This window comes from Typopeltis vanoorti, chromosome 14, assembly GCF_054136105.1.
Source record: "Typopeltis vanoorti isolate ZY-2024b chromosome 14, IOZ_Tvanoo_1.0, whole genome shotgun sequence".
Taxonomy (NCBI): domain Eukaryota; kingdom Metazoa; phylum Arthropoda; class Arachnida; order Uropygi; family Thelyphonidae; genus Typopeltis; species Typopeltis vanoorti.
In genome coordinates, this window is record NC_143562.1 from 92028965 (window position 1) to 92042288 (window position 13324).

At 33.5% G+C, this 13324-nt stretch overlaps 1 protein-coding gene across 1 annotated transcript in view; it reads left to right on the forward strand.

Moving 5' to 3' along the window:
* The first annotated feature begins 611 nt into the window (after nt 1-611).
* LOC150099759 (lachesin-like) overlaps nt 612-13324 on the forward strand; it is a 187522-nt gene continuing 174809 nt past the window's right edge. Inside the window, exon 1 of the mRNA XM_090403488.1 lies at nt 612-733. Within this exon, the coding sequence (XP_090259614.1) occupies nt 667-733 (67 nt within the window). The 5' untranslated portion in view covers nt 612-666. The remainder of the gene's footprint in view (nt 734-13324) is intronic.

Consider the following 13324-nt stretch of genomic DNA (forward strand, 5'->3'; position numbering starts at 1 on the left):
AATTAGTGTCACTCTCATCGACCAACGCAATCATATCACGGACTTAAAAAAATAAAAAAAAACTCTAAAGGACTGGAAGAAATAGGCAGAACAAGATTGTGAATGAGACTCCAAGTATGAGGAAGGGAATGAGAGAGGAAAAGAAAGAAAGAGAATCTTATAATACAACTATCTCCTTGAGAGAAATGGAAGAGCTACAGGAAAAGCCTATAAATTCATGTGGGAGGAGCTTCGCATCTTCTGCTCTTCGTCTTCCGAAGCCACCAGAATTGTTTAGCCAAGACTATCACTTCTTCCTTCATTCCCACGTGCAAAGTGTACGAGTTAGAGCGCACGCGCCGTTTCAGCATGGGCATACGGCGCTCGGAGCATGAATGCCGATAAGCGGCTCCTTATAATCTCATTTCACAATGGCAGTGGTGGCACCAGCAATAGGAAGTTAAGACAAGGAATGTATACACAGACACATCATAGGAGTGGCCACATAAACTTCTAGTTGGAACAAAGCCTTCCTCATCTTAACTCCGATGTAAGCAGTATACGAATACGCGACCTCCAAAACTGTCAGGGTCCGGATATTAAGGCATTTCCTTTTGACGAAGAACACGTGCGTTATCTGGCGGCCTCCTGGAGTCTCCTAACAAAACTGCAGATCTCCCTCTTGTGATGAGCTCAGCCTACAACATGAGAAACCTATGCAGTGGATATGTAATTGCCTTTCTGTATTTGCAAGGTGAGCAATAATAGACCCGATTTTTAAGTACTATTCGTTTCAACAAAGTACCGACTTCATAATCATGTCTAATTTTTAAACGAAAAATCATCCATATCCTTATGAAAACAAAATAATAAAATAATTTAAAATATTATAATCATGGATTTTTCTTTATCTTTTAGATTTTTTTAAAATTTTACTAAGATCCGGAAGCACCTTTCTAATAAAAAGATATTGTTAGTTTAATTTGACAGTGCAAAGTAACCACTACTTAATTCTATTCTGAAAAATATCGAGCAAAATAGATAACTATCAGAGACAATAAATAAACATTTATTCTGCACTGAAACTGTTAATAAATTTTAATGCTTAACTTAAAAATCATAAGTCGAAAAGAACGCTAAACGATATTTCATGATAAAATACTTTCAGCTGCTTTTCCTTTAAGCTATTACAAAAATTATATATATATTGATCACTCTTAGCTATCTTGAGCTACTTGAGAATTCCTTTGTCTTGCAGCGGATAAAATGACGATACGGAAGTCAATTACTTCCTTGTTTGGCAGAGAACCGTTGTGGCCATGCTTCGTTAGTGGTTCAGTGACATGTACTTCTGAATTAATTTAACCGGCTGAAACACGTAAGTCATTCAAATATCAACAAGTAATCCCAAGTACGCAAAGGAGTATTTTTAGCACAAACCTGTCACGAGCTGTCTATCGTGTTTATGATCGCTTCGTCGAAGTTTTTTGCACAGATAATGATGAATATATTTTACAGATTAAAGAAATTAGAATAAAGGACCAGAGATATTTGTATCGGCACTGACAGGCCATTGTTTGGGACTAAATACTATATATAAATGATTGGGAAAACGGGCTTATGAATGCAGTCGCAACTGTGAATATTGTTATCCCTAATTTATTTCAATTTTGCTTTTCATGCAGATAAAGACACTTAAAGGTATATTATAATCAATATTTTAACATTAGATGATTATGATATTAATGATATACTAATTTGAATTTGACCTCATCGGCAGTTAATACCAAATCTTTTCAAATACTAATTGAGTCAACACAATGCTATATTGAAGAGGATAATATCTGATATTGACAATCTACTCAACATTAAGTTATACGTATGGCAACTCGATGCATTAAAGTACCTGAATCATTATTTTATTGCCCAAGAAGTGCATATACCTCCACATTGGTAATACCATCCAGAATAGCAAACATTTAGCAACGATCTCCAAAGGTACTTGATATAATTTCTATAGGTGAATAATGCAACAATTCCACAGTGAATTTCTATAGCGAAGAAGAGGATGAGAGGTCTATTTCGTTCTCATAGAACGGTGCGTGATTGGAATGGATCGCCTTTGGAGGTTGTCAGTGCAAACAGTGTAAATAAATTCAAGAAAAGATATGACAGCTGGTGCGGGTGATATCTGGCCTCCCTTGATGAGTGCAGGACTTCCTAGAGGAAGTCTGGACTCCTAATAATAAACAATTCTTTGTCAGAAAACGCATTCACAAGATAATGTTCATTCAAAGATGATTTAAATTTCCTTCGTTTATGGTAAGAAGGTGTTACTAGATGTTTCACTATCGCACGACAACCCATTTTATAATATTTGATCTAGTCCAGAAGATGCAGCAATAGAGAAATATGTTCGGATTGCTGTAAGAATATGCCAGACTTCATCGTTCGTGTTGTCATAGCAACAGCCATTTAGTACTCATATCTAGTTATTTTCTAGCATCCTTTTCTATCTTTTTAAGATCGTAAGTAGGCCAATCAAGTAACAAATGACAAGATTAGGTCATAGAGGCAAAGTTACTTTTAAATATTAGGTGGTAGCTATGTTTGCATAACACTTCTATATCACAATGGGATTTCAGACCAGTATCTTATCAGGTTTCTTTATTATTTCTGAGTCAATTACAGCACCTTGTTTACATCAAATAATGATTGAGATTTAATCCGCTACGAGATGATGCCACACAGAAAATTAAAAACAGGTTGGAAATGTTTGGATAGCAGCAGCAGCTTTAAATTTTTAGCTTTGTGAGTACACACTTTGAAAATTAAAAAGAAAAATACTTGAAAAATATGGGCTATTGTACGTGGACGTTTAGTGATAATGTAAACAGGCTACCATAAATTGTTATCCTACATTGAAAATGAGTAAAATATCATCATAATCAGAGTTTATCAATACTTGTTTCTTTTTGTATTGTTGATATCGAAGTATTAAATATAATCTCATGTTAAATGTATTTATATTCATAAACAGATGTTTTCTGTAAATTAGATTTTTTTTTAACTCACTTATATAAATTTTGGCCTTCATGAGTTTACAAAAAATTTAATGTCAACGGTTTATGCAACTATTGTTGTTAGGTGAAAGAAGATCCGGGCAATAAATAAATGTTCGAAGCTAGCACTCTCCCTGATGAGGTTTGTTGGAACCGCATATGAAGGCCTAGTTAACGATATGGCGAATGGGTTTGTGGGGCAACATACAGAGAGATTCTCTGGGTGTAATCTTTCTGCTACGGCACATACTTGCGAAGAAAATGGCAAATACTAAACATTGTTTCGTAGCCTCTGTGTGTGTGTGTATATATGTGTGGAGGAAATGATGGTAGAGTTGAGAAAGAAACCGGAAAGACAAAAAAAAAAAAAAGACCGATCCTAAACTTATACAAAATAAATAAAACAAATCTTGTAGACTTGTTACAAAATTGTGCATAATTTGTAATTATAACGGGTATTTCTTAAATAACCGTTATAATGAGAATAAAAAGAGAAACAAGGAAGGCGATTTAAAATAAAAAAATGGCATTTATTAATCTCCAATACCAGAATTTTGCAACTCAACTCATCTATAATGCTGACTGTGCAACTTTGATAGTCTCAATCCACGCACCATCGCTACTAGAGTTTGAATCATACGAAGAACACGAATGTCTTAGTATGAACTTAGTTCGAAAAAGGCTACAACAAAAATTCTAGTTTTGCGTGCGAACCAACCATTTATACAGCATTCAGAGAGCAAAAGTCCAGTTGAACTTTTCATTATAATTCCATTTATTCCTACTAGCTTCTCGTATCCGGAATTCTACAGAAGTAAAGAAAGTTAAATAAAATAACAACAGTGTATGATTACAGCATGTCAATTCGTGAAACTCAGCGCCAACCTTTAAACACATCTATTTTCATTATACATGCAAACATGAAAAAATATGAATATTATTTATGAAAGAGGAAGGAAAATTGCCATTGGTAACACATTCCACTCTCCATTTAATTTTGAAGAAATAATCTTTAACATTTCAACTATATTTTGGATTGCAAAACATTTGGACCAAAATAGCAAAATAGAAAAAAATTCGAAAAAAATAATGGACAAAATAATCATTCCAAAAAAAGGGGAAAAAATGAAAATATAACCTTAAGGACATTGCAGCCGGGTTACTATTGGGAGCAACACCTTTTATGATGGAATTTATTTTCCTTTCTATACAATAAATCTCGCCTATGAAAGGATGCAAGACAGTCTGCTGTGTGCGTTGCCGAACTAAAGGTTAGCTGGATAGAAAAAGTGACATTTTGCTTTTAACAATTGCAGATTATAGTTTCTGTGACACACCGATAGAGACTTACTTCATAGGCCACAAGTAGCAGGAACGGATGAAGAGCGGTAGCTAGTATTAAGCAAGCTTAGAAGTTCTAAAAATCGTTATGAGCAACGCATTTTTACAGGTTTAAGCATAAAATCTAATATCTCGGAATATAAGGCATAAATCATTTTAACCTAATGATTGTCAATAATCAAATAATGATTTAAGAATGTTTTCCTTTCATATTTAGTTTCGTTTTTAAACGATTTTTACCTGGGTAGAAGTTGAGGATCGGTTGTCAAAAGAAAGCTGAAGTCGACGGACTTGATAAACAAATAGTTCGCTCGCAATTAGTTCCCTCATTTTATAAATGCAAATTTATCTTCTACTCTACGCCAGTCTACAGTAATTTCATAACTGGTAGTCGTTTAAGTATCCGGAAAAACTGTTTAGAAAAACAGTATTCTTTAAGCGAAGATGCTTTCTCTCAGTGAAGAAGAGAAGTATTCTATACCTGCAGATTTTTGGAGAAGTTGTAACATCATTTGAAGCCGATAAGAAAGCCTAAAATTCTGTGTTAGCTGTGGATAAGCAAGTGTGATTAATCAGCTTTCAGATTGAGCACTAGATGTCGCCAGTGCTGTTAATACAATAACGTTCCTCTGAAGCTAGGTAAACCAGTGCCTGATTAGATGAATCCTATGAATCAAAGGTTGCAAACCTATAACATTAGCAATTAGTAATACCGTGGGTGTGGTAAGGGTTAGATCATCTGAAAACCTTACTCTAGAAACCAAACCTAGACATTTTTCTAACCACTTCAGACCTCCAATAAAAAGTAACAAGAGGGCGGACTCGCCTCTGTAGATGAAATGGAATCTAAAAACATTCAAACAGGTTCAATGTCGCATTTAAATTCGCAACTACAGGCCCATGTTTAGAGATGTGATAAGAATAATCACGTGTTCAACAAGTGAACATTATTATATACTTCAGAGTTAGTATATAACTCGTGGAAAGAGATATCTACAAGTTACATAACTAGCTTGAAAGCTTATTTGAATTCAGGGTATTTTGACACAAAGACTTAGACACATGACATGATCAAGCACTTCATGTGACATAAAAATCGCTTTTTGTCGAGACTCAGGTTAGCATTAAAGGGAAGATTTAATGCTATTATCACGACTGATTAAATATAATACACTTGCTAAGCTTAAAATACTGGATACTTTCGAATGGTTTCAGCAATGGCCCTAATACTGAACTCATTTTATGAAATCAAATGGAATAAGAGCATCCACAAATTTCAAACCAAAATTCCAAGAACGGAATGATGATGATGCCAGTTTTCTATGGCATCCATCAATACAAGTTCTTCATTAAGGGCATGCACCGTGTTTGCCAACAAGGTGAATTAGATTATTTTTTGTGGGAAATCAGACAGGTTTGAGTCTTGAATTATTTCAGTTCGACTAATTTATCTTTTCGACATTAAGACATGCACAGAAATTTGAATTGAAGGAATGTTTAGATGTCCTTAAAATATTGATCTGCGCATTGCAATGTTAATAAAAGTAAAAGAAGGGATACAAGTCACTATCCTCTACAAGATACTAATACTGGTAGCTGTTGGCAGCAAAATAGTCATTCAGGTGCAGAAATAAGAAGAAAAAAAAACAAACCCTTCAGGTATTGGTAGGAAAGTTGGATGATTAATATTAATCTACCATTACGAATAGTGAGGGACTACAGAGCAAATCGAACACCCGATTAAAATGTAGAAATGACAAAGAAAAAAAGACCTACTTCATCAAAAATTCGAGCCAAACACGACTGATTTTCTGAATAATTCTGAAGCAAATATTCCGTAGGACCTCTTCAGTTAATGTTGAACTAAGGAATGTAAGACAGCTCAACAGTTAAGAATCCATTATTCTATCTATTCAAAGCATAACCTCCACCCAACAGTAATATAAGTCAAGTATTTCGGACAATTCTCTGTCAACTGATGACTGACCCCGCTAATAGGGAGATTTGGAGTAACTTAGGTGAGTACCATACGTTAATGAATAAACATTATGATTACTCCCTTTTTATTTGAAATTGGCCTAATATTTGCTGGTCAAGCAATAGATATCTTCAGCTATTTTTATACAGCTTAGAGTCTTATGTATCTCCCAACCAGAAAAGATTGAAAAAAAAAAAAAACTATACTACATGAGTACTGTAGGTGAGCTTAGGATCTCTTCTATTTTTTATAATTTTTTGTATTTTTTTCGCTTTCTACCTGCTATGCACTTATATCCACAAATGTTATGTGCTACTGCAAGTATTCCCATTGTGAATTGAAGAAGACTTTCTCTGGTAAGGCGTGACGATTTCCAAATCGTCTAATTGTGACTATCCATTACGACGGCTACTTCAGCAGATTAATTTTTAAACTCATTCATAAATAAAGTGATACACTATAAATAATATCGAATTGTATAACTATGAGAAAACTGAAGAATACAAATTTTATTACTCGAGTTTAAAATTCCGATTAGAGTGACTTTATTAGGAATTCTTCAAAAGTATTCGTAGTAGCCTGCTCTGATTAAGAAACGGAGCTTGGGATTTGTCGCATTCAAAAACCAACAAACAGTAATATCACGACTAACACTTCACTATTTACTATGTGAAAAGGATGGCCGTTAAGAAGTCGACGTGCGACTGCGTTCTGGAAAATGTTAACTGAAGGTCAAATCCCTACCAGCTAGTGAAAAATCATGCAAATATTGTCGACAATTACACCGTACTTGACCTTGGTGGAATATTTCTGAATCTCTCCTATTCGACGGTTACATCCACGGAAGAAAAAATAAGTCGAGGTTATATTACTTGCAAGGCATTGCTAACTGAAATCAGAATTGAAATGGGGAGGAAATCGTCATTTATCTAATTACTATCTGATTAGATTAACCCAATCACGTATTCAGATAAAAGTGAGCTAATGAAACAGTGGAGAATGAAGCACTGCTTTGTTCTTTTTCTGTTATATCATGCGTAGCGTATAAGAATCTGGTATAACAAGCGCTCTTGCAAAAAATATTTCAGGTATAGTGTTTGGTATTAAGGAATACGTATAATGAGACTGAGTATGGTGAGGACTGTTTTAATATGGCACAAAAATAAAATAAAACAAGCAAGATGTTCGTTTCTGAGATGAATGTAATGTTTTAGTCCGTCGTACTCATTTGCACTTACGCCACTACAAGTGCAGTAGAGTAAGTCACCGATGAACTACGCTAGCGATTTTCGATCCAAATGCATGCGTGGGATGAGATTCGAACCCAGGTTTATTCCGTAAAATGGCACGTCCGTTTTTTTTTCGAATACATTATGGAAATCAGAATAATACACATCACATCAGCAGTTGTGATAGCTTATAAAGGTGAGTCTTGTTCCCCTGTCCTAAATAATGACTACGAAATAATCCTACATCCTGATTTGAAGTGAAATGTTGTCTACTACCCTTAGACCTTGGATGGATTAGACAAGGAAATCTATGCGAATATTTTAGATATTCAAGTCATGTTGAAACAAAAAAAGTTATGACTATGAAATACCAAATATTTCAGCATAATCTCTTCTCCTAATAAGAATCTTAAATACAATCTCAAAACCAAATATTTGGTGAGAAATGAAACAAAACTCAACAGGTTAATTAAACAGTCAAGTCGTGGTGTTTACATATTATTTAGATTTAAAGTGAATCAAATACGAATGCAGAAAAATCTATCAAATTCCTTTAAGTTGGTAAGTTTACTAGGGAACATAGTAAAAAAAGCAAATATCAACGAAGTTGTTATTCCTTATCAATGAAACAGCTATCGAAAACAGCGTATAGTTTTAAATAAAGTAATAGTTATTCATCGACATTATCACCAACGGACTGTGCCTAGTAACAAAAAAACGATAAAAACTATTTTATTTAAAAATGAAGACAAAGTATCATCCTCAGAACGAATCACTAAAGCTGTGAATTATTTTCGTCTACAATTGAAAAATATAGTGTTAGTAGCTGATTCTTTACAGATGATTTTATAATTCGTCCTATCATTTTCAAGAATTAAAATTATAATAAACAAAGAACACAATTGTAACTAGAATAATGAAATATAAACACGCTCAAGTTAGAACTAGAGAAGTACCACACTGGCATAATTAGTGTTACTGAAAACGAAGACAAAAACAGAAACAGAAGAAATGGAAAAACTGAAGAATGAAATTTATTTATGCTGAAACTTTCATAGAAGGTTCTAGTAAGGAAAAAGTACAAGAATTTTTCAAGGCATCAGAGAAGATAGCCGACACAAAGAGGTCTTTGTTGGAGATCTAAAAGCAAAACAGGAAAAAATGCAAAGCATACAAAATATTTTCGGAAAATATGGAAAAATAGCAATGCTAAGAACCTGATGGATTTCTCCTGGCGAGGAGACTTGACTGAAGATAGATATTCTAGATATATGCAATAATTACTTTGAAAGAGTGGTAAATGAAGCAGGAATTGATAGAAAGGCGTTAGAAAATATTCAGGAGGAATGTAGTCAAGAATTTGATTCCAAATGCTTATATGTGAAGGTATAAAAGTTGAACAGTGGCTTTACTGCAAACTCGAGGGACACCCTTCAGAGGGTCGAATTCCAAATGACCGGAGTACAGCCATCATGATACACATCTATAAAAAGAAAACAATCAGAGAAATTTCCTTTTCCAGTGTTCCATGTGGAAAAGAAATGTGAACAACTAACTACATGGTGTAAATGTCAAGTTATACTCAGCAGTACACGGTTTATATCGAAGTTGAATATCACCAGTTAGAACTGAAGGGAGTTCTAATTAATCTGATGCAAAATAAGGCGTGAAACTGATTATATCTCCACCCTTGTTCATTAATACGGATCGCATTATGAAGTGGCATTAAACCTCATATCAAAATTATCAGCCAGATGTCAATCTTGGCTGCCCACTTTATGTAGATGTTATATTCAAACCTGTTCGAAGTCTATAGCAATAAAAATAAAACAAAGGCTGATAATAGTCACCGATATTCAACTGAATAAATGTATATGTAGCAAGAGAGAGAACAAAATTAGAATACTTAAGTAGCTGTCTAAAGAATCTGAAGCTGATTAGACGTAAAATAATTCATTAAAGGTTCAAGACCACAGATATATGAGACTTTAGAGAAAACTTAGGTCAGTGAATAGACCATAGCACCAATATCAGACTCGTATTAAAAACTAAGTTATTAGGAAGGAACTGGGCATTATTTGCATTTAGGAATTTGTGATCAAAGCTAATCTGAGATAGTTTGATCACTAAAACAGAATGGAAGAGAAAAGGTTAGTAAAACAGTTGTTTAATGCCAAGACTCCAGAAAAAGACTCGGACGATAACAAAATCTAGATGGTTTGATGCAATTAGACGCCCCTTAGAAGACTAAATATAAAATCTAACACTGGAAGCTAACAGGGAACAAATTACTATCCCATCTGCCAACCACGTCGAGTAAATATCACGAATTTTATGACAAAATAAAAATACATGACACTAAAATCCAAGATTAAATATATTTTAGTTTTATATACATCCATAGCTATTCCTAAGTTTTAATACCTATTTTATTTTGTTAGAGAAGACATTCACAAAATACAGTTCAATTTGTTTCGAAAAAAAGAAATATCATGGTACTCATAATAACATCACCCAAAAACTGTTGTCCTAAAAGCAAAACAGTGACTTTTTTAAAAAAATTCGGTATATTGCATTCAAGTTTCCGAATATTTAGATTAAGCACTTTAGTACCACAAAAGAAATTTATATTCACATTAGTAAGCAATTATTAACATTCTTTTAGACCTGCTCATTTATAAGTCCCTTTTGGAATTTTCCTAATAAGAAGCCTGAAATTCCGTTATCTTTAAACCATGTAGTTAAGTTCATTTTTCCCTGCTCATTTCCCCTATGACGATTGGGAAGAAACTCAGAAGGGAATAAGAAAATGTGCTAAACATTTGTTTCTTCGCTAAAAACGACATGTTCCAACAGTGAATTGTTAGCATTTAAACCTTTTCTATAGAATATTAACATAATCATCGGATTTCCAATTACTAAGGCATTCTAATAAACGTAAATACCAACCATGCTGATTTTTCAAAATTGTCTGTATTTTAGAGATTAAAAAAATTCCCAATCTTTTTTTAATGTCAAAACGGTGGCAAATTAAATCTTTCTCCGATTTACCAGAACTCATTCAAAATATTCAGTCTTCAATTAAATTCGATACAAATTAAAATGGACCTTTTAAATGAAGAAACCCTCTAGATGGAAAATCAGCATTGTTTATTTAAAATAATAGTAAGAAATTAAAAAAATATATTTCAAAATCTTAAAAATATTCGTAGATAAACATCAGAATTCCCACAATGGACTAAACTTGTGCTGCAGAGTAATTATTATACCTACAAGAAAATCGGCTGCAATTTTTCTAGTCATTATTTACATTGTCTTTTAACAGCCCAATAGCTAGCTGTCGTAAGTTTATTTTTATCAAAACATGTAGTTCTATACAAAAGACAGATCTGTACAAAAACTGAACCGTAATAACTCTTTATGAAGACAAAAACTAAAACCCGAAACGCAATATAAAGAAAAACTAATAGTGTATAGCGTTACATTTATTTCTTCAACTGTACTTCATATCTGGAAGTTTATTTTATACTATCCCAGTGTAGTTACAATGACATATATGGCTTTCATCCGAGATGATATATTTGCTGCGCTTACATTGAGTTTTCAGTAACTATAACTGCTCTTCTATTTCATCTTAGGAAGTCTATAGTGCTATTGCAGTTTTCCCACAATACACCAGATGGTCGGTACCGGCTGATGGTTGCTGTGTTTTTCTATCTGTCTGCATTTGTGATTTAATAATCAGTGTGCCTCTGGTAGGCAAGGAAGAGAACTGCAGAAGGTTCAGTTATTTCATTTACACAGTACAATGGAAATGAAGTCAGTGAAATAAATCGGCATTATTGATAAAATTCTTTTAAAGATGAACTGCATCTAGTTTATTATTGAGAAACAGAATGCGTTATGCAGTTACTGCTTGTTATGCTTCAACGAGAAAAGAAAATAAAGATCGGTACAATTATTCTTAAACTTCCCAACTTAATTTAGAACCTGCTGGAAGTCTGGAATCATTTTATACGTGTTGACGGCGAATAGTTGATGAAAAATATTCTATTTCCTTCTTATTCTGCTTTGGGCTTCTATTGTTACTATTACGTGTTAATTTGTAGCCTAGGCTACCGGCCAAATATATGGTTATAATGTGTATATAAGTATGAATGAACAATGCAAGTTCTTTCCTTAAAATTAAAGTCCTCTTTAATTTAAATCTTCAAAAATAAAACCGGATTCTCAGCTTAATAATTAAACCGACATTCTTGACATTTCAATGTTAAATTTGCAATTCTCAGAAAATATGACGGCTACGAAATTTCTTAAATATCAAAAGCGTCCAAGCTTTCTTTAATAGCAACTGTATTAGATTATTTTCTCCCTGTGCAATTGTCGCTATAGCCTTTATCCACGTCAGTCATGATAAGCCAACAGCAAATTAATGAAATGCATTCGTAAAGGATTCAACAGATCCACAGCATTCTGGTTGTGAATCACGTATGCGTTTGGCTGTTACTTTGCTCTGTAGAGGATCTACAAAGTAAAAAAAAAATTACTTTTGTTAAGTTATAATTGTTTTTATGAATGTCACCTGTTGCGTTTTGCCTAGATGGCTATGGTATGGACAAAATTAGTTCAAAATTACAATAATTCGGTATAACAAATAATTCAATGGTTTGCTGTGTTTATATATGAACTACAGACCAGAAGAATATTTATTCGCATTAGACGTGAAGCTATGGCTAACATGGGACTAATTACTTTAAAATGATCTTAAAATCGTGTTTAAATTGTTCAAATATATTAAAAGATCCTTTTAAGTATTTTAAACAACACGTCAAAAAGCAGTCACTTTAAAAAAACAATGTGACTTTAATATGTAGTCACTTTTAAAATGGACTGTCACTTTAATACATATTCACCTTTAAAAACGCATCATCGCTTTATATGTAGTCACTTTAAAAACCAATATTCATTTAATATGTAGTCACTTTAAAAGCCAATATTCATTTAATATGTAGTCACTTTAAAAGCCAATATTCATTTAATATGTAGTCACTGATTTAAAACAATCACTTTAAAATACAGTAACTTAAAAAAGCTTTACTAAACACTAACTTTAAAAAAAAGTTAAAAGGTGTTTTTCGAAATGGAGCATCTGTATTAACTGTGTTTATACTGCTTAAAAACTAATGAAGAGTATTCATAAGTAATTTTAATCTCTTCTTTATGTCTTGTAATTTTGTGAAAATCACTATTTCCCAAGTGGGGATGTCTAACAACCTAAAAGCCAAGGAAGCGACGAAATTCTCAGCCTCTTGCACACACCGACAACAACACAGGTGGTTCTGTCATTGGTTCCTCATTCGGATGTCTATGTAGATTAAATCCCGCTCTGGTGTTATCGATGGCAAGTGGGCTTAACGCCATCTAAATAGACGGATTACGATGTAATGAACGGAGACTGCCAGTTCAGTTCCACCTTTAAGTGTGATAACTTTGCAGTCGAGCGAGGAGGTTGTAGCTGATTACAGATTTATCCTTTTGTTCTGTGTAATCTGTTTAAATCTCGGAATAAGAAAGTGGAAGCACCTTTTCAGGATAAAAATGCTGACGCAATCACAACTAATCAATTTTTAAGTATTGCGAGAGGAAATAAAGTCCTACTTTCAAGGTCACCTTGACCTTGGAAAAAGGACGAAATTTCTAGTAAAGCAGCAATTACATTGAACACTTTTTTCGTG